The sequence below is a fragment of the Crassostrea angulata genome, chromosome 4, assembly GCF_025612915.1.
Source record: "Crassostrea angulata isolate pt1a10 chromosome 4, ASM2561291v2, whole genome shotgun sequence".
NCBI classification, from domain to species: Eukaryota; Metazoa; Mollusca; class Bivalvia; order Ostreida; family Ostreidae; genus Magallana; species Magallana angulata.
The window spans coordinates 30,235,220-30,260,729 of record NC_069114.1 but is presented as its reverse complement, the minus strand read 5'-3'; the positions used below and the strand labels follow the sequence as shown (position 1 = coordinate 30,260,729).

Genomic DNA, 25,510 nt, shown 5'->3' with positions numbered 1-25,510 from the left:
ATTGTAAAATCCAAAAAATCTAGGTGATTTCCGGGATTTTTAGAGGAATTATAGTTGATTATTAATTAGCGAAGCTTAACTGAGGAAAAATAAAAACAAATTGGTAATCTTCAAGTACCAATGATGTTTAATATATATAAAACAAAAGACAATATTCTTCCGATTTCTCGGTAGTAAAGACCAAAAATTCGAGTCTATTATTTTAATATAGTAGTATAGATATTAGTATCTTTCTACAAATGAATATTTAAAAATAAAATTTGGTGTTATGACATCAAATTTTATTTTTAAATACACAGTTATGGAAAAACATTAAGTATGATCGACGTATATATTCTGCTTGAGAATTCGGATAATTTATTTAGAGTTAATTAAAAGCTTGTTTATGTTAAAAAAAGATAACACTTAAATTAATCATAACCCGCATGATAGAAGCTAGAATTTATGAGAGAGAGAGAGAGAGAGAGAGAGAGAGAGAGAGATTTGAAGGGGGTTATATTGTTATTCTATGCAATCGATTGAAAATACATGCACTACTTGTGATAAAATAGCTTCATTGCATTTTCATGTGAGAGATTTTTCTTTATATAGCTAAGCTGTGTGAATATTCATCTCTTAAATTATTTTATTTTATTAGCAAGTAACTTTTTAGATAATTCATATAGTTATTCCTTTTTTATCTAAAGTAACCAAATATTTATGTCAAATGCATCAAAATTAACACATGTATTTCGAATTTTAAAGATGAATAGGAAAAGGCTTGCTCAAAAATATCAATGAACGTTACATAAGATTAAAAATGACACAGTACGTGTATGTATAAATTCTAAACACACATTTTCAAGCCTTGACTAAGTGAGAAAAACTTGAACCATCGATAAAACCCCACAAAAAGGGTTACAGCAACTTTAGTACACACTTTCCTTGAACATGTTGTTTCGGTTTAACGTGGTCCTCATATTGGAAATTTCAAAAATATTTCAGTTAGTAAATTTTCTCACACTCTCGTGTACATTCCCAAAAGAATTGAAATGAGAAACTTTACATGTGTCCTTGGCTTTTGGCATATGTTCATTCATGCAATTCCAACCCCCACCCCCACCCCACCCCTTCAAGATATTAGATGTTTTTTTTTTCTCACCAGAATTTTAAAAGGCAAATATAGTATGTTGCAATAAAATTGGAATACCCATATAATTTCCTTAGTGCATACTATATGAGTGAGAAAATAAACGGATCTTCTCAGTATTTTTGTGATTTTCCCAAGTATATGTTTCTATTTTTGAATTAAACTCTTTCCTGTTTTTCCAAATACAGGTACTGCTCACTAAATATCTTAAGAGATACATGTATCAACTTGGGGGCAGTGACTTTCCAGTTTTGTATTGGCGTCGTTTCTGACCTTATCCTGACATGTAAAATATCAAAATCGTTAAAAAGCCAGGAAAAGTTCAGATATCTATACTACTATATTAAAATAATAGACTCACATTTTTGGTCTTTAATACCGATAAATCGGAAGAATACTGTCTTTTGTTTTATATATTCGTAACGTCATTGGTACTTGTAGATTACCAATTTGTTTTTATTTTTTCTCAGTAAAGCTTCGCTAATTAATAATTAACGAAAATTCCTAAAAAAAATAACGGAAATCATCTTGATTTTTTGGATTTTACAATCTTGCGCTTGCGCAATACATTCACGCTAATGGGATCGTTAGTGTATGTTTCCACAATATCATATTTGCATTAACAAACTCAGAAAAGATAATACAAATACGGGTAAATTTTCATTGGAATTTTGCTTTATATTCTGTTCATGCATTAATGATTTCTTATGAGAGAAAGTATAAAATAACAAATATACATTTCAACTAAGTACATGTACATACCTTTGTCTTCGTGATGACAAAAAATATTTGATTACATGCAAAAAAAAATTCACATTATATTTCTCAGGAGAGTGAAGATAGAATATGTTTTATCGTTAAAATGAATTAAACCGCGGAACATTAACTGGCAAGATTGAAAATATACAGCTACCGTCAATTTCACCTGTTACAGTCAAAACATTTGAAATGGGCGGGAACAAATTAGTGCGGACGTCTGAAAAAACATTGGATTGAAACTGTATATAGGATGTGTATTTTCAATCCACCTCAGCATTTCTAAAACAATTTAAAAAATAATATTTGGTATCAACAAAGCGATTGATAAACATTTCATTTAATCAATTAATATTTAATTAATAGCAAATATGGAAAGATCCCAATTTAAGAGCGATTATATTTAATAAAGGAAAGCATTGTCCGATGACTTCAGAGAATCAGTCGTACATGTACATTGTAACAAGTCTGAAATCAAGTGGGACCATTGTTGAATCGGGTTTAATCCCCCAGGAGAATTATTCAAATTCGGGTGAATAATTTCAAATTTTATCCAGATAAAAACTATTTTTTGCTAAGTTAATGTATTCGAATTGATATGATATGCGCGTTCATTGTTTAACTAGCTAAACACTAACTTGTGACGACTGATTTTCTAAAGTCACCGGGCAAAGCTTTGCCTTGCGTATGATATCTCCCAAGTTAAGATCTTCTCATATTTCCTTATTATTTACTTACATGTATTGAAGACATAGAATCTTTATCAATCACCTTGCTGAAACTATTTTTTTTTTATCGCTTTAAGTCGTATACTTTAACAAGATAGAAACGCTGAGGTGGATTGAAAAACACATTCTATCACTACAGTTTCAATCCAATGTTTTCTCAGACGTCCGCTTCAATTTGTCCCCGCCAATTTCAAATGTAACGGGTGAAATTGACATTAGCTGTATATTTCCAATCTTGTCAGTTAATGTTCCGCGGTCTTAATGTTTTACGATAGAAAAAATGTTTTGAATTATTCCATTATATTGATTAAATTTTTAAATAAAAGATATTTACAGTCTCAAAAAGGTTTCTTATGATGAATTTGACTGTTATTTCAAGGCAACTTCATTAATTTTCTCCAAAATCGTTCCGGGGCGATTCTGCAATTTTCTGCTACATTACGGGTATATGGAGGCATTCTAACTGTGTTGAGGGCCTTTCCCGAGACACGGTTAGATTATTCAAACTAAGAAAAGTGTAATGAAATTAATAGCATTATTGTAGGCTTATAGCTTTGTTATGTTCATGTAAATGTCAATAATACGGTGTGTCGATGTATCTATTTCGTTAATTATGTCCGATAGGAATGTCAACCCGGGTCAAAGTCTAGTATCGAACTAAATTCTATGTTGAAATACTCTTTTCATATCCGTGTAAATTCTTACTTCATTCTATTACATTCATATTGTTCCTTACAATATAATTATACTTAATCATCACATGCATGAATCACTATCTGAGTCCCATGAGAGAGAGAGAGAGAGAGAGAGAGAGAGAGAGAGAGAGAGATTTGACATAAACACAATTTGTTGATAATTTTACCAATTACACTGGATTTATCGTCTTTGTTGCTCAAAAATTCATAAGTTATAGATACAGACACATCTCCATGCTTGCAGATGAAGAAGGTAATATGTACATGTAAAGAAAGTGTTACATTTTGTTGATAAATAATTAATCTGAATACATGTACAGTTTGCCTACATGCCAGGACTATTTACATGTACATGAATTACCGTTCTCTGTCTTTCTCCAGAGACGTAAAATACATCGATCGGCTTTTGGAGCTTACTCCAAATAGTACTCAACGGAGAACGTACTCCAAAACTTTTATAACCTCGGTTTTTAGAGTCGTACTCAGTGGAGCACATACTCGGAGTACGAAGTACGAGATGGAGTACGAGTATGGAAAAAGTTTTATAACCTCGAGGCCTGGTGTCTCATGTGTTGATTATCTAGCCATCTAGATTTTAACAAACTCATGCCATATATAGATTCATATTTTTTTTCAAACATTATAGAAAAGTAGACATGATGTAAATATTAGGTCGATAATACTCGACTGAAATGAAAGACCGGACAATACTTGGACAGCACACACTTGATGAATTGAATTATAGTTATCACTATATATATTTTAACGTTAATCGTTCTGCTTCACTATCATAAAACATTGATTCAATGTTATTACGATTTTCTAAAAGAAATCTACTTTTTTAAAAGATTCAAATGCAGACAAATCTAATTTACTGTTTACATGTACCTAGCATGTTAAATTTGACGAGCTTTGTCATTAGCTTGACAATTTCATGAATTAAATATTAACAGTTGTCTGTCCTCCAGGGAATAATCTTTAGTCATAGAATCGTTTAACTGAAGGTTGGAGGCCGATAAACCCCTCACGTTTAAGCGAGTTAATGACATGAAAAATTTACTTTAATTGTCGTTGTATGCTTCGACTTAATCAATAATCATTATTAATTAATACTAGTGTGATTGTTATGTCTAGTACATTGTCTTTACATGATTTTACTTTCTGATTTCATGATGATACTTTCACAAACTTATTTTAATTTATAACATGATCATAATCAACCTTTATATGCTGTAACTTGATAATTTGATGATACTCCGAACATTTCACGATGACATTTTGTTTTTGAATGATTATCATTCATTAAATTAGGATATTGATACTTTGTTAAATCATACTTTGTCATACCTAGAAAAAATGAAGCCTTAAGCTTTCTTGTTGTTACATCTACTAAAGCCCGGGCCCCCTTTCACAATTGGCGCACGAGCAGTAGCGACTGAATATTCGTGCGACCGATAAAATTTCGGCCGAAATAATCGCATTTGAAAAAAAGTATTCGTACGAAATTTGCACGATCTAAGCGAGCGTTGTGCGATGTTAACGCATTAAATCTTGCGATATATCTTGCGTCTTTATGCGACTGTTGTACAATGAAAGCGACTGTTGAATGATAATGCGATAGGATCGCACGAGAGACCAGGTGATCGGACGATTGAACGTGCGCCAATGCGATTGGGCGTGCAATCAAGCGTTCCATGATACGAATGCTCGTGCGAGTCAGAGGGGGTATATATACCGCCCATTTCCGACGCTCTTAAGTAGACATAGTTGAAAGCGAAAGAACATGCCGGCCAGTAAGAAACAGAGATGCAGCAGCATTTATTATTATACCTCAATATGATTGTTCTATTATATTTGATTGGTCTAGAAAGTCACATGACAGGGCGATTTCATAGGAATGAAAAAGCTGATATGAGCATATGATTAAATCAAAAATATTTGATCATTATGATTCTCTATATATCACAAAACCAACTAAACTATCTATGATTCAAAATTATGAAAGAAAAACGAGAGTAACAGAGAACATCAAACAATCAAACAATTTTTTAAAAATCAACTTATTTTGTATAATCATATGTTGTTCGTTTATTGTATAAATGTTCAGGGAATATGAAGATTTATTCCCCCAGAAAAACAAATTTTCCGCGGGCGATGCCCTGGGGAAACATGATTTTTCTTGGAGAAATAAATTTTATATTTCCCTCACCATCATGCAATAAATGTATTTTGTTGAATTGTGGTCTCAAACAGAGATGATTATACAGGGTATATATACTAGTGGCAAATAAAGCATGGCATATTACTGATAAGTCGTGCAATGATAGTAAAACGTTGCAAGATAACATGAGACATGTTGAGCAACAGACTCATGGTCGCACAATACGCGCATTAACAACTGCGATTCATCTTACGACCTTTAATCAAAGTACTGAAGTACTGAAAGCCGGGCTCTTTTGGTGTGTCTTTATGCATATTGTGTAGTAAAGACTGAAAATCTCTCTCTCTCTCTCTCTCTCTCTCTCTCTCTCTCTCTCTCTCTCTCTCTCTCTCTCTCTCTCTCTCTCTCTCTCTCTCTCTCTCTAATGCTTTTAATGTCGGCAAAGCATCAGAGAGCGACCAAATTTTGTAAGCGGCTATAAACAAAAAGTATGCCTGTCTAGTAGAAGTTAAAAAGTTCAAGAGTTGCTGCCTTGAATTTTGCAACAAGCATTATATATTTAATCCCCGTTTCTTTATCGCGCAGCAAAGTAGTTCATGGAAATTCATGCGCATTGTATGTGTCCAAAATGCATAGTAATGTTTTAAAAACACGTTATTAATAAGAAAACTAAAAAAGATAGACAATTTATTCGAAATTAAAAAAAAAAGAAACAAAATGCCAACACTTTTGACAAAACGTGGCTCTTCGTGTAACTATTTGGTATAGCGGAAGCTTTACCTTGACGCTGTTTGGTTTTTTGTTTATTTGTGCTATTTATAGTAACATTGCTGATTTGCCTGCCTATAGCCAGGACTCTGCTTTCAGCAGATCCCGGCTAAAAATAATGCATCACTCTTGTGAGTACACAAAACGTTATAAAACGTTCGTAGTAATGTTCGTACGTTGTACTGCGATGTTTTGGATCGCATTCGGTCGCGTCTGAATTGTGTGCATGTCTACTATTTTGAGAAGACTTGATGCGACCAGTAAAACGTATGCAACGAATGCGAGAGCTCGTGCAACGTATGCGAGAGCTCGTGCAATTTATGAGAGAGCTCGTGCGAATCTAAAAAATTCTGGTCGCAGTGTTGTAAAGTGCTCGTGCGCCAATTGTGAAAAGGGCTTAAGACGTCACAGAAAATACATCTCAGTACTCAACAGTCACAGTGCTTTGAACATATTTCGTTGTATAAACATATACAAATGGTTCAAACACACAAGTTCTTACAACTTACTAGTACCAGGTTCTTACCGTATGCATGTATACTGATAATTTACAACCGCCTTCGTAATTATTATAACTTGGAGTTGAAAGTACATAAGAATGTATATTATTGAAATAGTCAAATTATTGAGCGAGCGTAAATGTAAAAGTTCTATTTGAATTTAGTTCTAGGTAGCAACAGATTGTAATAAAGAAAATCTATCACAGACTCTGATAAACTGATGTACAGCTAAAGAAAATACGTTAGTTTAATTTTTAACTGTGAACATTTTCTCCTTCTAACTTAACTTTTTATTGTCCGCCTGCTAATTAGAAATGTCGAAGTAATCAAAATAGTGGGGTAGACATTTAAAAAAATAGTAAATAAAAGAAAATTAAATTTTAATTTTTATGCAACATAAATATGAGCATCTAAACTTATTAGACGGAATTAGGTGACTCGTCTTTAAAACAATTCGCCCCAACTACAACCGAAGACAACTCGCACCCAATTCTAAAATACCCTACAGTTATCATGTCAAAGGTAATTATGGAATCAACGATCAAATGATTACGTTTTGATATTCATGAGATATATAATGATAATTACTGATTGATGATGTTATGATTAAAGTGATATGTTCAACGATAATTTTGGGTTTTTTTTAAATGAATGTTAAACTTATCCACCATTGCACGCACACAAACACGTCATGGAACAATTTCAATGCTTGAAAGATACGTAGAAAAATTGATCACTAATTTGTATTGACAAAAAAGTATTTCCATTTGTGTTTGAGGCATAAATTGTTCCATTTGAGATGAAGTTCTTAACAACAATTTCTCCGATCAGTTCTCCTTATTATCAATAATAGCGATGAAAAGATATAAAGTTATAGAAATATTGATGACGAATATCGTACAAAAGCTTAGGAAGTCAATAGCGGATGTGACGTCACTCCACTCGATTCTCGTCTCAGTATCATGATCAGCGTCTGGTACTTCTGACACTTCGATCTTTTTTATTTCATTATTTGCTGATACCCGTACTTTTTTCGAGCAACTCCCCCATGATTTGCAACGCAGGCCTTTTTCCAACTTTACAATCTTTATGTAGATTTGTGACATATCTGCGGTCTTTTTTCTATGATGCAGACGTAGTTGTATGGCTGAGATGACCAGTTCTAAGGTGCCAATAACCATTTGGAGAACAAGATAGAAGCTTAATATAGAGGTACTTTCGGAGTTTACCGGTAATTCTGAGCTAATAATTGACAGGAATACCGCAAACGATAGAAATACGGTAATGGAGTATCCCATCTTCTCCCCACCATCAACGGGAATCAGGAAAACCAACAAGCTGAGCAGGCCAAGGCAAAGGACAGGAAGAATTATATTCATAAGGTAATACTTTGGCTTCCGTTGTAGGTAAATGGTAAAGATAATTTCTGATTCATATTTATCTTTGTTGATAGTTGATTCGGTGTACAAAACTGTCCAAACACTGTTCTCTTCATATTCGTAAAAGTCTATCCCATTGGATGACTTATGAATCGCAACCTCATCTACTGAGTAGCTCCACACAATGAAAATGATTTCGCATGTTTGTTTATCATATGGAAAGTAAGTGATGTCTATTGCACATCTTGTTTCAAACACCTCGTAGGGCTTCCACGTCACATCACCGGAGTTATAAACGTAAACGTAATAGAAGCTTCCACCCATCTCTTTAAACTTCGTGAAACCATTAATATGTTTTACGGTGCGACCGTTGGGGCGAGCACAGCATGTGATCAAACAATGAATTATGATAAATCAATAAAAATAAAATTAACAACGTAAATGAATTTGATTGCAAAATAAAAAAAAAACAAAACATACCTATTTTTCAGTAAATTTTCATTATTCATTGTTTATAAGATTTGTTATAATTTTATTTAATTATAAGTAGTACAATAGTTTAATCTCAGACACTATGTTGTTGAATAATAAAGATTTTAATATAAATGTTATATATATAAATGTTCATTGCACTGTATCTCCTCTTTTAAAGTGATTGTAACGTCAGTTCATCCCTTTTTTTGCAGTAGACATTTTTTCTTAAACTTACTTATAAAAATGCCTCATCATAGAGCCCCCCCCCCCCCCCATGTTAAAAAAAATAAATTTAATTTTTTTTTTCAATTTACACATAGAAAATCGACTTATCATGGATTTGCCCCCTTCACTTTTTTAGTAAAATTAATTTTAACTTTTTTTAAATTTACGCTTAAATTTATAATTTATTATATATATATATATATATATATATATATATATATATATATATATATATATATATATATATTTATATATTATATATTATATATATATTATATATATTATTTATCTATATAAATTATTTAAATATTTACTTATCATATTAAAAGAACATGGACACCCCCCCCCCCCCCCCCCCCCCGCATGTAATAAATGGAAGTGAAAATAACAAACCATTGAACTGTAAAAAGAGCTGAAGAATTATAATTTCATGATTTTTTTCTTTTGGTTTGTAAAGATGTTTTTGATGAGGCTGCCATCCACCCATCCCTTTAAAAAAAGGGCGATGCTCCGTGTACGTTCCAGGAAATTACCGTAATTATAGTGAATAAAATAAATGTGAGCATTCATCCAAATGAGTGCAAATTACAACTATTTCCTGCATCTATAGAAATGACCTCATTCTTTAGCCTTGCAAGATTTTGAGTTGATTTTGGTAATTTCAGGAGATTTACAATATCTTCAGTTAGAGTAATTTCCCCTTATTGTGACGTCAACGTTCACGTTGGTTAAGTGTCGTCTGACTCTTTAAAACTCTCCTGAGAAATAAAAGTACGCGAAGTTTATTGTGTTATTTACTTAAAAAGCATGATCGATGTTCTTAAAATTACACATCTTATATGCTTCTCAAAAGTTTCACTTTGATTCTCGCGAGAACGTGAGGTTGGAAACCATTGGTACTATGAATTGTGGGTCAAAATTTACTGACGTCGAAAAAATCTATCGGATCAATGTGTAAACCTTTGTAACATCACTCGATTATTTTTGATTGAGAGTGTACTGAGGTGAACTTAAGAGATAACATTGACTGTATGTCGTATACATCGTTATTGTTTTTATATTGTCTTGCTGATTCTCGTGAGAGTGTAAAGTGATAAAAATTGCCATAATTACAGGGAACTACTGGGACGATTAAAACAATGCATAACTGGTCCGATTTACTGACGCCAAACTATTCCGTTGAATGAATGTGCAACTATTCCGAATTTTCTATTCACACACGCCTTGCCGGTAGAGCTCACTTCGCACCGGCGCTGCGCGCCGGCGAGCTGCGCTTGCTATAAAACAAGTTAAGTCATTTCAGCGATCTTTACAAATATTGATTATGAGTGAATGTTTATTTTAAAACACATCACACATCATGATGTCTCCTCGCAGATTTTGAATTATATCTGGATTGTTATAGATACCAAATTCAATATAGATACATCGATCACCCCAATGGCGTAATTTAACTTGTTTTATATATACAAGGGTGTTGATTATTTGATATGTTTATTAGAAAACATTTCATATGTCAAAATATGTATGCCTAAATTTTTGAGCACACACTAATCTAGTGTTTTGGTTCTTTACTTTTCTATACTTTTATGTTAATACATTTCTTAATCCAGGTCATTTTAAAAGGCAAAAGAAAAAATTACTAGTGTAATTAACGGAGTTTCAAACGAATTAAAATTGATTTTTTGTCCAGGATACAACAATTCTGTCTTGTGGATTCTAATTTTCACATGGTGCATTTGATAATTCAATGCATTTGATAATGTATTTTCAATACAAGTGTACTTATATAGTACATTTTTTTTGTAGAATTACATGTAATATCTTCCTGTATGTATTTAAGGGGCATGGTCACAATTTTAGTCAAAGTTTCTTTTTTCTATTTTTTATTGTTTACAATGCAACACTTGTGCATTTCTTATGATCAACTAAACTTTGAGTGTCACTAGTTACACGAGTTATAAGCAAGATACAGAGCTCACAATTTTTAGGTTGTATAAACAAGCTCGTGCCATATTTATTTTTACATTGATTTAATGTATCGGTAAAAATTCTTCTTCAAGCTGATTCATTTTTTAATATCTGCTTATTTGTTTGTTCATCAATTAACAGTTTCTAGCATTGATTATAATTTGTCACATTCATTTTAAACCTGGATTTTCTTTCCAACATTTTAAGGGACATGGTCACGATTTTGGTCAAAAATTATTTTTTCGATTTTAATGTTTATAATGCTTCAGTAGGACATTTTTAATAGGCAACCAAAATTTGAGTGTCATTTGTTGAGTTGTAAGCGAGTTACAGAGCTTACAATTCCTCGCTATGTAAACAAAGTTTTTGTTTATATTTTGAATGTTGAAGTGAAAATTCCAGTTTTAGACCTAAAATGAATGTGTTAATCGTTAGAAACTGTTTATTCATGCTTAAAAAAAATAAGAATATAGACAAATCATATTGAAAAAGATTTTTTACTGGTTTATTGAACCTATATAAACAAAAACAAGGCACGAGCCTTGTTTACATGACGAAGAATTGTGAGCTCTGTATCTTGCTTAAAACTCATCGACGGGCACCCAAATTTCGTTTGATCATTTGAAGTGCATTCATAAAGTATTGTAAATAATAAAAACAGAAAAATAAAATTTGACCAAAATCGTGACCATGCCCCTTTAAAATGTAAACAAGAACATTACACGAGCTTTGTTTACATACCACAGAATTGTGAGCTCTGTATCTCGCTTATTATTTGACGAATAACACTCTAAGTTTGGTTGACTAGTACTGAAGCATTGTAAATATTAAAAATTTTTAGTTGACTTGTACTGAGGCAGTCAGAAACAGAAGAATAAATTTTGACCACAACTGTGATCATGCCCCTTCAAAGTTAAATTCGGTTTGATTGATAAGAAAAATCCTATAGCAAAAGCAAAATTCGTTATAGTTAACATTGAGAAAGAGTAAGGAGGTTTTAACTGAAAAATAGTGGAATTATTAGTTTTAATGATGATAAAATTTATCAAATAACTTTAAGTCTATGATGCAAAATCTAGCAATAATTTCGAACATTAATATATTTCACATTTTGTGATGAACTAAAAACAAAAATCTTCTCCTCTACTTACCTGATTCAAATAAATCCAATTTATATCGTTGGTTGCACTATCCCATGCTAAATTTTGGTCCGTCCATGTTAAATACAGGTAGCCAGTTGTGACGAGTTTCTCTGCCACTTCATCCACGTCGTTGACAATGGAAAGATAAAAACTGACGTCGATGGACAGAGTAGATTGTTGATCCTTTACTGGCCTGGTTCTCTTGTCATAATCATTAAGCAGTGTCGAGATCAAATTATTGACTTTAGTGGAAGTATTACCCTCGACATAGGAAAGAAAACATTTTGAGAATAGAAACAGGTGAAGCAAAGTCAAGTTCATCGTGGATAAAACACACGATAAATGATTTATCCAATGTGCAATATTTCTTTAAGTCACTGTGTATGAAGGTCCGTTCAGCTATAAGATGAACTGGGATAATTACATTAATTATTAATACTTTTATGTCTACTGGATGTTAACAGATTCATTAAACGATCGAGTTAGTAATTACTGTAAGAATGAGGAGGTTTTATGGGGGTTTTATGCCATTGTATGCCACTGGTGCTCATCTTATTATTGTATGAATGTTTCGAATTTAGGTATCATTTTTCGATGCAATAGTACACTGGTTTTCTGACTTATCCATTCGAAATAAAATAAACTGAATGACTTTTATGGATGTTTCTTTTCTTCTCTATTTTAGTTTTGAACAACATATTCAGAAATCTTTTAATTAGGCTTTGGCAATATGCTATACAGCGCATCTTCTCATCTGTCACCAAATTTCTGTTTGTACAGTTTAATCGGCAGACACCTAAAATTCTTTTTTTTAAATCTAAAATAATTTCCATTCGTTTTTAAAACAACAATAGAAAATATTTGTAAAAGCATGTACAAAGATCTGTATTTAATCATAACATATGTTAGCTGCAGATCTGTACCTCTACGGGATTATTTAAACTGTCAAATAAACGGACGTTAAACTGAAATGAGAGATCAATCGCAACTTCTGGGCTCTGTCCGGCAAAGCTCGGAAAAATCCTTGAATGTATTAAAGGAAGTGAACATGAAAAAATTATCAAGGGCTCAAATTTGTCTGTTTGATGTGTATAATGATATCTGAAAACCGTTTAGACAGAGCTTTCCTCAGTAAGAAGATATACCACTTAGAATAACTAATTCTTGCAATCCATGAGCGCTGCCATATTGTTAAGATCATTACCTCCCTGCTGGATTATCTCTAAGCATCTAAGAGAGGGCAGCACTGATGCTGACGTCAGTGAGACACATTGCATTTTTACACACGTTTAGTAACAGAGATAAAATGCCATCATCAAAATGTTAATTGAAACTTGCAATGGATATAAAGAGTTGTCATTTTTAAACAGTGTTTATGGAGGAAGATTTTGGATCTCAGAATGATATATTCCCACCAGCAGTTAATGTGACATGTAACTAGAATGGAATGTCCGTGGATCAGTGTTATTGTGACCTATTTTTTCTTGCACTCGGGAATTTCTTGTTTATGAGTTTGATAATACATAAATGAGCACACAATGTGCATTGCTCAGCATCCCGACTTTTAAAAAGTGTCGCAGTCCTGTTATTCTTCTGACAGCATAAACAGAACCGGCGTACATATCATCAAGATCTTATCTATCAAAAAAGATAAACAAATCAGAAAAATTTCCAGGGCATTTTAATAAAAAGTAACGGTAAGAAACCCCATAGAGAAAATGAAATTACATTTTTATATATTAATTTAAATTGAAATCCACAAACAGCATTTTATTTATGTAAACACTGACTGCCACATCTCCGTACAAATATCTTGAATGCGATGGTCTCATATTTCACAAATTAATTTATCTATTCGTTTTTTGCACAAATCATATATAGTTGTTTACATCAATATCTATACTTACCTGCATCAACTTTTTGCATTTTCCCCGAGCTGCCTACGATCATGCCTGAACTTTAGAGACCATCCCTGTGGTATCATCTAGTGTTACCCATAATGCACAAGCATACTTCCGTTTCAGTTTTGTTCGGGCTTTCGAGAAGAAAAGCCGCGTGCTTTTCTTTGATTAAAATTTCTTAAGCCCGCGGTCTTAAAATGTCTGATTCTTTAAAATTTGCGTAAAATGTAATAGGGAAATGACCGTTTTGGATGACCACTCAGAGTGCTATAGACACAGAGTTTGCAACGAAACGTTTCCATGCGAAGTTTGCAGTAAGTGGTCAGAGGAAAAACGGACGTTAATCAGAAAGATGATCGAGCGAAAGAATACTGAAGTGGGGAGAAAGTCAGCTACATTGCCAAATCCAGAAGTTCCCTCTGTGGGGAATAATGGCAATTGTTCTGATAGTCAAGTTTCCTCTGCGGGAAACGTAGCTGCATCAGAAAATCTTTCTCCGACAGAAACGAGTCAAAATGGCGGCGACTTGACGCAAGGTTCAGTCCCACCTCAAGTAGGTAATTTTCCGCCTTTCATGTTGGGAAATTTCGAAGCCCAATGGCAGCAATATCAAGAGAATTGCAAGAAAAGGTTGATTGACGCTAGAATTAAAGAGTTGGTCCAGGATTCGAATAAACAACCGACTGGTGCTATTACGTCTGACGTTCGTTCAGACATTGCGTGTAACAGGTTCGATAGATTTCGACCGTCAGATGATCAACGCTCCAGAGAATCGGATGACGATGATCTGGTAAGCCACAGAGGTGAAACTGATCAAGTCTTAAGCAATTCACTTGATGATGTTATTGATGTTCACGAGGACAATCGTTCAGAGTTTGATAACTCTGTCTTGGGTTCAGTACATACGCATGACACAGATTCTAATAGTTCATGCATGGTAGACTGGAAAAATTTTGTTAAAAAAGTGTCTACAGAACTCAGTTGATGCCTCTGAAAATCAGAGCCGAGACTTCAAATCATACATGTCAAATCGTTTGATTGGGACAAAATCATCTACCCCACAACAGTGTTTGTCTATGGATGGGTACATTTTGAACATATTAACAGATGTTGATGAAGAATTCCAGCGAAAAGGTGCAATTTGGACTTATAAAGCATCAGATGATGAAAAATACAGAGTCACTTCCTCCGACTTTGACAAGTATTGCACAACGCCACGCCTTGATGACAACATTGAGGACAGCAGTTCTACAACAGGGAGAAAAGGAAACAAAAATTCTTACCGGTTCTGCAACCCTATGTTGCATTCACGCAACAATGAGTTATGGAAGATAGATCAAGGATCTCGACTTCTTCTTAGAGAGTTGACATATGCCTCTCTAATTATGTCCTACGTTAATAACGTTGTATCTGATGAGGACAAAACAGAGGCCCTACAAGCACTCATGCAGGTGTTCAAGTCAATGGCTGATGTTACTTCCCGCATATTAGTGGGTGCAGTTGCAGCCCGCAGAGCCATTCACATTGAGGATTTTGCTTTTAAAAACAAAGCAACTGAAAACAAACTACTTGTACAGACAACTCTGAATCCTAAGTTCTTTTGTGGGAAGTATTTTGATATTCTTCACGCAAGTGCATAAAGTATGCGCGATGCTAAAGAAACACAGCACCTGAGGGGTTCAAAGCAGAGAGATGGTTCAGCCCTCAGTTCTGCAAGGAAAAGAAAGAGAGATGATTCAGTGGGCACCTCGGAACCGAAAGAACAGCAGTCATCCTTTGCAAAGAAGGGAAAGTTTGCTGCAGAAAAGAATCAAAAGACTACTAAAGGAAGAGGACGAAATTTCAATTCGAAAGGTTCCTTCAGAGGTCAAACTCGTGGCTCTGCACAAGATCGTTTGGGGTTTCGCCCCCTAAAGTAATTTTGACGGATTAATTAGAGACTCGACTCGAGTTGCAGAAATCAGCCAAAGTAGGCTATCAGATCATTTCGTACCACAGGGAGTGGATGAAAATTACATCCGACGATTGGATTTTAAAAATAGTCCAGGAAGGACTCAAACTTGTGTTCATAAAACATCCTCCAAATACAGGAGTAAGAATAACAAATGTACAAGATGTCGTCCAAAGACGATGTATTTTAGAAGAAATAGAAAGTTTATTAGAAAAGCATGCCATAGAGATTGTTCCCAAGACCCAGGAAGGTCAGGGGTTTTACAGCACCCTTTTTGTTGTTCCAAAACGAGACGGAGGATACCGTCCGGTTCTCAATTTGAAACCGTTAAATATATTTCTTCAAAATCAACATTTCAAGATGGAATCTCTAAGGTCAATAATACAGGCTCTGAATGTAGGAGACTGGGTGGCATCAATAGATCTAAAGGATGCATATCTACATGTTCCAATTTATCCAGAAGACAGGAAATACCTCAGGTTTTGCATAGACAATATCCATTATCAATTCCGGTCAATGCCCTTCGGTCTAGCAACAGCCCCAAGAGTGTTTACGAAATTAATGGGGGCTATAGGTGCACATCTAAGAAGTCAACAGATTTCCATTTATATGTACCTGGACGATTGGCTTCTCAAAAATGCAGATCGAACATTAGTTCATCAACTGAGGAGAACTTTGTTTCTGCAGATGGAATTGGGCCTGGTTATAAATCATTCCAAGTCAATTCTGCAACCAACGCAACGGATAACTTATCTTGGAGCACTATTCAACCTCCAACAGGGTATGGTCTATCCCAGTTTGGACCGTTTTCTCAGTCTGCGTGGGGCAATTTCTACCATGGTTATGGAATCTTTTATCCCAGCACGTACATTCCTCAGAGTCCTTGGTTTAATGGCAGCCTGTATAGATTTGGTACCTCTTGCCAGACTCAAGATGCGTCCCATTCAGTTCTGCCTTCTTTCCCAGTGGCGTCCACATGTGGACGAACTGGATCATATGATTCAAATCGACAGTTTCCTCATCCCACATCTTCTCTGCTGGATAGAGAGAGGGAACGTTCTGGCAGGGACGTTTATTCTGAGCTTCAGAGCAGACCTAACCTTGTGGACTGATGCATCAACTTACGGGTGGGGAGCCCACCTAGAGGATCGCAATGTATCGGGGAAATGGACGGTGATAGAACAGTCATCACATATAAATCTGTTGGAATTCAGTGCAGTGGAGAATGCACTTCATCACTTCAGGGACAATGTCAAACACAGGCAAGTCTTGCTGAGGACAGACAATTCAACTGTAGTATCTTACATCAATCGCCAAGGGGGACAAAGTCTGCAGCCCTATGCGTGATGACATGGAGGATTCTGCATTGGTGTCACCTTCTCGGGATACAGCTCAAAGCAGCTCACATTCCAGGGAAAAGAAATGTAATAGCGGATCAGTTGTCCAGAGGGCGACAAATTCCCAAGATGACAGAATGGAGTCTCAACCAAGAAATAGTTCAGCAGATTTTTCGAATTTTCCCCACTCCAAACATAGATTTATTCGCAACAAGGGAAAACCGGAAACTAACAGTGTTTTGTTCTCCGTTTCCAGACCCCTTGGCATTGGAATGCGATGTGCTAGCTGTAGATTGGACAGGAATGTTTGCATATGCATTTCCTTCTCCCATATTAATTCCGAAAGTACTCAGGAAAGTGAAACAGGAGTCGTGTGTTCTTCTCCTCATCGCTCCGTTTTCACCAAGACAGTCATGGTTTCCAGACCTACTACATCTATTGGTCGACATTCCAAGGGAACTTCCAATAATAAGAGACATGTTGACTCAAAGAAGAGGGCAGTTCATTCATCCAAGTCCAGAAAGTCTGCATCTGGCGGTTTGGAAAATTTCAAACAACAAAGAACAGAGAATAGATTTTCTGAGAAAGCTAAGTCAATTATCTTCAACTCCCGAAGACAGTCAACAAGAAAAATAGAATACGAATCCACAAGGAATGGTGTGCCAAGAACCAAAAGGATTCAGTTGAGGCCACTGTACCTGATTTAGCAGACTTCTTCATCTATTTGCATGAGGAACGTAATTGTCAGCCAAATACGTTAATGGGTTATGGGTCAGCGATAGCATCTATATATAAGAGTTGGAGCAATAGATCTGTAAGTAACAACACTGATCTGCCAAAGTTAATAAAAGGAATATACAATTCTGAACCTAATGTACGACTCCCAAATTAGGATTTGCCGACTGTCCTTTGGAAGTTGTGTGATTCCCCATTTGAACCGATCAATTCATGCGATATGAAGTACCTTACATGGAAGACGGTGTTCCTTGTAGCTCTGGCAACAGCATCAAGAGTAAGCGAAATTCAATCTCTTTCAATTGGAGAGTCACATTTACGTCTTAAGCAGAATGGAATACGTTTATTACCAAATATACAGTTTTTAGCCAAAACTCAGAGATTAGGAAAGCCATGGAAACCAAAATTCATACCAGAGTTTTATAGCTTTGCAACAGACAGTAGAGACTTGCTTTTGCGTCCTTGTAGAGAACTTAAAATGTACCTAAAAAGGACAGAGTCTTCTCGTGGTGATGAAAAGTGTTTATTCTTGACTTACAAATTGGACTCACAAAAACCGGCATCCAAGAATTCAATTTCAAGAAGGATTGTGTCACTTGTAAAGTTTGTGTATGAACATAACAGTGAGACTTTATCTCATGTGCGAGCACATGATACAAGACGATTGGCAACTTCATGGGCCCTTTTCAATGGTGCAACTCTAGAAGAAATTCTACAGACAGCTCATTGGGCAACAGAAAACACCTTTACTTCATTCTATAGGAGAGATGTTCTTCAAGGAGAAGCTCGGTTTGCCAAGTCATCAGTCCTTGATACATCGAGATGGGCAAAAGAAAAAGAACAAAAATAGAATATCTTTTTTGGTGAGTGTATTCTTTATTTTACTATTATATGATAGTGATTGTAATCTCCCGCCCAATATTTCTGCTACAAATTCTGAAAAAAATGATGCAGGTAAGTATAGATATTGATGTAAACTGGAGGTTTTTAAAGATAAAACCCCTGTTAAGAGATATATATACTTACCTGCATCACCCACCCCTGTTCATTGGGTCCTATTTGTGTAGGCCCTCACAGAACTGAAACGGAAGTATGCTTGTGCATTATGGGTAAACACCAGATGATACCACAGGGGTGGTCTCAAAAGTTCAGGCATGATCGTAGGCAGCTCGGGGAAAATGCAAAAAGTTGATGCAGGTAAGTATAGATATCTCGTAAACTTTAAAAACCTCCAATCTGAGGTTCATTTATAGAAATGTACTAAATCCTTCTCTTCTCATGACAGTACACACAATTTTTCTTCACATCAAGGCATATTTTTCTTTGTAACTTTAATCAACTCATACATAAACACTGGCCTAGTTCCAACATTGACCCAGTCACTAGCAGCAATGTGGCTTATCTACGTCAGAGAACAGATGCATGCTTGGGAATAATGGATTACCTCCATAAGTCTTTCACTGAGAGTGTTAAATTGATAAAATCTCTTAATAGAAATAAACAAAAAGGTAACAGACCTCATTTTTAAGTTTCAAAAGGCTTTTAAAATTTATTAAGCAACAATGAATTTTTTTATGTTCACTTCCTTTAACAAAAATGAATTATTAATATATCCAGTTTAATGCTTTCAACTCTTTTTTTTTGAAAGTCGGAAATTAATTTGTAGAAAAAGTATCATTATTCAATTTAGTAAGAGATCATAATGACAAAGAAGCATAGCAATATGTACAACGAAGCATCAGCGTTTAATGACAAATTATCATCGAAAATTACAAAATGAATCTACATTTAGTGAAATAACACTAATTGAAACTTAACTACTAGCAAAGAAAGTAAACCAATATCACCATTGTTCTGTTCAATTATCATCAAGATACCATTTGTATTTCTACTTAACATCGGAATGTTGTTAACTGCCTCCTTAATCCAACAGTTGCAGCGTTGGTTAAAAGGTTTTAAATTATTCAATTCGGTTAAATAATATAAAACTTTATTGTCAAACTTATTAACTATTTTCTTTTATGTAATACAAAAATAATTTGATTATTTTCTAGCGAAGACGAAAATCACAATGCTGACTGTGAAGTACTAATGAACGAGTGACCCAGTGTGTCAAGTTCATGTTGAGGCTACGATAAACCATAATCTTATTCTATAAACAGATTTTAAAAGTACATACAGTTTAAAAAAATTAATATCTTTTGTGGGGCATAGAATGGAGCGTTTTAAATATGCACTTTTTTCTTACCTTTAACGACTAGAAACATTTTAAAGGTTCATTCTAAGTGTTAGATATTGTTCTGGTTAGACATATATGTACTTAAATTACATGTACTTAAATTAGATACATTTCATAACTTCAACCATCACCTGCATATGAATTTCTTGTTTCTTAGTTAATTCGACAAGCAAGGGCAAGCTCTACGTATGAACGATGTCTAAGGCTAGGCAAGCTAACGAGAAAAAATTTGATAAAACAGGACTATCAACAGTCTCGATTACAGTAATCTTTTCGTAAATTCTATGGTCGATACAACGACCTTGACAGCAAAAACAATCTTCCACTAGGTCACATGCTGACTGACGTTTTTCATACTTATTGTTAGACCATAATTAGTCTCCCAATTGTTTTCGGATTGTTCTGTTTTCCTATAACGACAAAGAGCACAAGACGGGTGTCACCAGTCAGCAGAGGATGCCCACTCCTCCATGGCTTACGACCCTACCTTTAATTTTTGTAGAGACCCGTGTTTGCTCTGCTCCTTTTGTATTTCTCCTTTGGACTTTTGATTTTGAACACTGTTCGTTATCACCCCATGCCATTCCTATTCTTATTTTTAAAGTTAAAAATTAATTTATACAGAGTGTCGTCATGTATTACAAAATTACAAAAACAAAGAATCATCATTTATAATAAAGTATAAGCATAGAATGAAAAATCATCATAGAACAATACAAAAAAGATCAAAAACCACTAGTATAATCATTAGAATTGAAAGAAAAAAAGTATCGACCAAACATAAATAAATAGTGTGAGGAAGTATCAGCAAACAATGTTTAAAGCAATATGAGCTGTATTTTTTTTTAATTCTTCAAGTACCGGCTAGTATGCAAAGTCTGCATGTAACTTAAACTTTTATCAGAAATAAGATTTTTGAAAATCATTTATTTTTGTAAGAAGACAGATTTCCCTTCAAAGGAATATATAGAAGTTAAATTTTTGTACAGGACGACAGTAATTCAATTTTGCTTCTATTTGGGCTCATATCCGCTTTTCCCACAAAAATAAGGCTAAAGGAAATTTTTAAAAACCATGATATTTTTGACATTTTAGTAGAAAATAACATTTTCGTAAAAAAAAAATTTCAGCATAAAATCTTCAGCTTATATTGCTTTTAGCATCATCGTATACATGTAATGTTTAACTATAATCTTGAATGTACAAATATCATTACGCACAATTAAAACTGCAAAACTATCAGCATCACATAAAGTTTTCATAGTTTTATTTTTGTAAATGGATTTAGTCTTCACACTAGAGATTTTCTGTTTTAATTCATTGTTGTCATTCAAATATTTTTATAAAATGCAGTAGACAAAACTCAATTAAGTTTTCTCGTATTGGGGATTAATAGTTCTTAACAAGTTGATTTTAGAGAATAAATGAATAAATAAGATATAATTCATCGTCTATCTATTTTACATCGGAGTACTGTTAACTGCCTCCTTAAATCAACAGTTGACAAAACATGTGCAGCGGTGGTTTAAATTTTCAATTATTGGTTAAATGTTTTATAACTTAATAATATAAACTGTTATTTATATTGCTTTGTGTATGAAATACAAATAAAAATTTGATTACTTTCCAAGACGAATATCATAATGTTTCAGATAAAATCCTTCTGATCCAGTAGGTCTAGTTCATGTTAAGGGCACGATAAATGATTGAATATTTTTAAAAGGGGATACTATGAAACGCTTGAAATGTGTAGTTTTAACTTCTATTGATTAGGAACATTCTAACGGCTCATATTTTAACGATTTTACTTTTGCTGTTTACAAAACAATGATACATGTATTCCATAATAACTTCTTCTTCTCTCAAGATATACCAGTGATTCCAGTCTTTGCAGTATGATATTGCAGGTTAAGTAAAATTATCATAATGACACTTATGTGGGCTAGCACACCGAGTGTAAATTTGAATATAACATAAAATGACATAACCTTACATGTCTAAATAAACACAACATTTTTTGAATTACTTGAAAATGTACTTGTTTCCAAAAAAATCTTTATTGTTGATTTATCTCTCTCTTTTTTTTTTTTTTTTAATTTTTTAAGTTTCATTCTTGATTTCAATCTGATCTACACGTCTTAAATGTAAAAGAATAATATCTTCAACTTTTTCCACTATTTCAAACCCACATCTCTCCCAAAATTGTAACATTCGTGTATAAATTTTTACTTTTGCTGTTCTCTGTATTTTTCCATTAGAAACTTTTTAAAAGATGCATATTTTTGTCTGATTGAATTGAAAGAAAACACAATTTGAGGCAAATAAGTCCTTAAACTAATTGAATAAATGGATGGAAATATTTATTTCAACTTTTCTACATAATAACAAAACGATAAAAGTTTTAACGCATCGAAACACTTTTAAAAAGTGTTAATTTATGAGGACCAAATTGACAATTTACATAACTTTGACCTATTTCTACGATGATATAATTGAAATGAAGAGATATGAGGTTACAACAATGTTGAAAATAAAAAACAACCAGAAACCAAAAAAGTCAATAGCGGATGTGACATCAGTCCACTCAATGTCGTCATCCGTATGAATTTCCTGTTCTTCGATCTCATTTTTTTCAATCGCACGTACTTGTACTTTCTTTGAAAGACAACAGCCTGATTTACAGCGCAGACATCTTTCAAGCTTCACCATTTTTCTGAAGATTTGAGACATATCAGCGGTAGTTTTTCTGTGATGCAGACGAAGTTGTATGGCTGAGATGACCAGTACTAGAGTACCTACACCCATTTGAAGAACAAGATAGAAGCTTAATGTGGAGGTACTCTCTGAGTTTACCGGTAATTCGGCGCTGATTATGGACAGGAAAACCGCAAACGATAGAAATACGGTAATGGAGTATCCCATCTTCTCTCCAGCATCCACAGGTATCAGGAAAACTAACAAGCTGAGCAGACTAAGGCAAAGGACAGGAAGAATTATATTCATGACAAAATATTTCGGCTTTCTTTGCAGTTCAATTTTGAAGATAATTTCTGATTCATATTTATCTTTGTTAACATATGAATCAGTGTCCAGAATTGTCCAAACACTGTTCTCTTCATACTCATAAAAATCGACACCAGAAAGAGTGTTCACAATTTCGACTTGACTGACTGAGTAACTCCACACGACGAAAACGATTTGGCACGTTTGTTTATCGTATGGAAAGTGAGTGATATCAATAGAACATCTGGTTTCAAACACCTCGTAAGGAAACCACGACACAAAACCAGAAGGATCGATAGGAATGTAGTAGAAACTTCCGCCCATCTCTTTAAATTTAGTGAAACCATTTTTTAAAACTACATCCGGTTTCCATATATCATTCTACAATGAAACATCATACTCTTTAGAGGGAAATCAGGAAAAAAATAAACAGTAAAATCTATTCTTATAAATGACGATATTTTGCCAATATATGATGAAATACCTGCACTAGAATAACAGCTAACACCTTTGGTAATTCAGCAGGTGTTAGCTGCATCTTTTGTGAAATGGGGACGATGCTTCAGATGAAAGGGATAATCCCTTTCCCTAAGATTTTTGTTCAAATCAGGCTTATTTTGGACAAGGTTAAGAATCCACATGAAATCTGACCTTAAGAAAGAGATCTCCCTCCCACTACATTTCCCTCCCCGATTTGAAATAAAAATCCTTGGGTATGTGTTTGCCATTGAGGTCTGACATTTAATAAAAAAGTACTACACATATGGAATAAACAATCAAAGGACAAAAAAAGTTTGTAATTTTTTTCAGTCAGCTGCAATGAAAATAAATTACGCCAAAATAATCAATAATATTTTAGATTTCTATTCCTGTCCACTCCTCTAAACATCCACACTTTATGATTTTAATTCGGAAAAAAAAATTCAAACAGAAACAATTACTAGTAAGCAAAAATTCGGACACATTATATACAAATGAATTTATTATGCCTCAATATGATTATTCTGTATAATGCGACATCTGATTGGTTCTAGACAATAAAACTTCATATTTCCCTGTCATCGTCGTATTTTTCATCATATCCCACTCCCTTGAATTTTCATTCTAAGATGAAGAAAAATCCCGAGAAAAATACGATTATATCAAATGATTAATTCTTTTACAAAATCGTTTTAAATCCTTTATATACTGTAAAACAATTTTTATTCGCAGCGACTTTATTTCGCGACCAAGACTTATTCAGACCTGTATTGTTATAAAACTATAGACAAAGGATTGGTACGCGGCGAGAAATATTCGCGACGACAATTCTCTCGCTAACCTCCCGAAAATTTCTAGCTCGCGAATAAAAGTTGGTTTATGGTATAAGAAAATATATATGTATATTGTACAAAAAATGAAATTCCTATAGTTTAATGTCTAAAGTGTTATTTCCCGGGTTTCTGCAAGATATCGTCTAGATATAAGATTGAGTAAAAGTAACGTTTGAAAATGTGGTTGCTTTGGTGATTAGTAAGAGGTAGGGAAAATAGCTGCTACTTGCTTGTTATAGAGAAAAAGAAAGATTCTCTACTAGACATTGCTCTGTTGATTTTTAAATAATTGTAACACCAAGCTATCACATTTTCAATTTTTGGTATGTTCAGTGTTAAATAATGATAACATTGTTAAACAAATTTTTATTTTGTTCTATAGGGAGTTTCTATATGGCTATGTGACGTGATAAAATTAAAATCCAGAGCTATATATACTATTTACATTTTTGTAGGGATGTCAACGAATGTTCGAGTACTCGACAATCGCTCGGTCTTAACGATATCAACTAGTTGCAAGGCCTCCGTAATCTCAAGTTGTCGTTTCCTACCTGGTTCAGGTGAATTGAGTATATGTTATTCGTCGTTGAATCCCACACTAAGTTCTGGTCTGTCCAAGATAGATGAAGCCATCCGGTGGTGACGAATTTCTCTGCTACCTCATCGATGTCGTTGACAATGGAAAGATAAAAACTGATGTCCACTTTGACGGCTTTGTCCTGATCAGTGATAGGTCTGGTCCTCTTGTCATAGCCTTGGAGTAGTGTCGAGATCAAATTGTTCACCTGTGCGGGAGTACTGCCGTCGACTCCAGAGAGAAGAAATGCGAATGAAAAGTACAACAGAAGCGAAAACCTGTTCATCTTCGTTTTAGTTCTTTCAATGATATGTAGTTGATCAGAGTGTTTGTGGAACAATCAAAGTAACATCTCAATCAAATCGATGGAAATGCATACTGAGGGAAAGTGTAACTACTAATCGGTATTTTAATTATAATTAATCCATAACACTGCAGAGGTTAAAAGGATTAACCTGCCGATTTTAAATCTTTTGAGAAAGTTAAGATTTAAGCGGATTTGCATTTATTAAAATAATAAGTGCTC

The 25,510-nt window shown here is 34.1% G+C and overlaps 2 protein-coding genes and 1 pseudogene across 2 annotated transcripts; 1 reads left to right on the top strand and 2 right to left on the bottom strand.

Annotated features, from left to right (window-relative positions):
• Positions 1–5,132: 5,132 nt before the first annotated feature.
• LOC128182211 (acetylcholine receptor subunit beta-like) lies at positions 5,133–12,519 on the bottom strand. Its single transcript, XM_052850811.1, has 2 exons — positions 11,938–12,519; positions 5,133–8,464 (listed from the first exon to the last, which is right to left on the bottom strand). Exons 1-2 carry the CDS (start codon positions 12,247–12,249, stop codon positions 7,565–7,567), a joined length of 1,212 nt encoding a protein of 403 aa, XP_052706771.1. The 5' UTR covers positions 12,250–12,519; the 3' UTR covers positions 5,133–7,564.
• Positions 12,520–14,067: 1,548 nt separating this feature from the next.
• LOC128182210 (uncharacterized) lies at positions 14,068–15,748 on the top strand (annotated as a pseudogene).
• Positions 15,749–22,434: 6,686 nt separating this feature from the next.
• On the bottom strand, positions 22,435–25,371 carry LOC128179265 (neuronal acetylcholine receptor subunit alpha-6-like). Its single transcript, XM_052846646.1, has 2 exons — positions 24,959–25,371; positions 22,435–23,475 (listed from the first exon to the last, which is right to left on the bottom strand). The coding sequence occupies exons 1-2, from the start codon at positions 25,268–25,270 to the stop codon at positions 22,570–22,572; spliced, it is 1,218 nt and encodes a 405-aa protein (XP_052702606.1). The 5' UTR covers positions 25,271–25,371; the 3' UTR covers positions 22,435–22,569.
• Between the last annotated feature and the right edge of the window lie 139 nt (positions 25,372–25,510).

What these genes read in the sequence shown, in the direction of transcription:
- LOC128179265 (XM_052846646.1), bottom strand. Translation starts at nt 25,270, where the DNA reads ATGAACAGGTTTTCGCTTCTGTTGTACTTTTCATTCGCATTTCTTCTC. An exon ending in ACTCAATTCACCTGAACCAG is followed by an intron (nt 23,476 to 24,958) that starts GTAGGAAACGAC and finishes GTTTCATTGTAG; the next exon opens with AATGATATATGGAAACCGGA.
- LOC128182211 (XM_052850811.1), bottom strand. Translation starts at nt 12,249, where the DNA reads ATGAACTTGACTTTGCTTCACCTGTTTCTATTCTCAAAATGTTTTCTT. An exon ending in ATTGGATTTATTTGAATCAG is followed by an intron (nt 8,465 to 11,937) that starts GTAAGTAGAGGA and finishes GTAAAACATATT; the next exon opens with AATGGTTTCACGAAGTTTAA.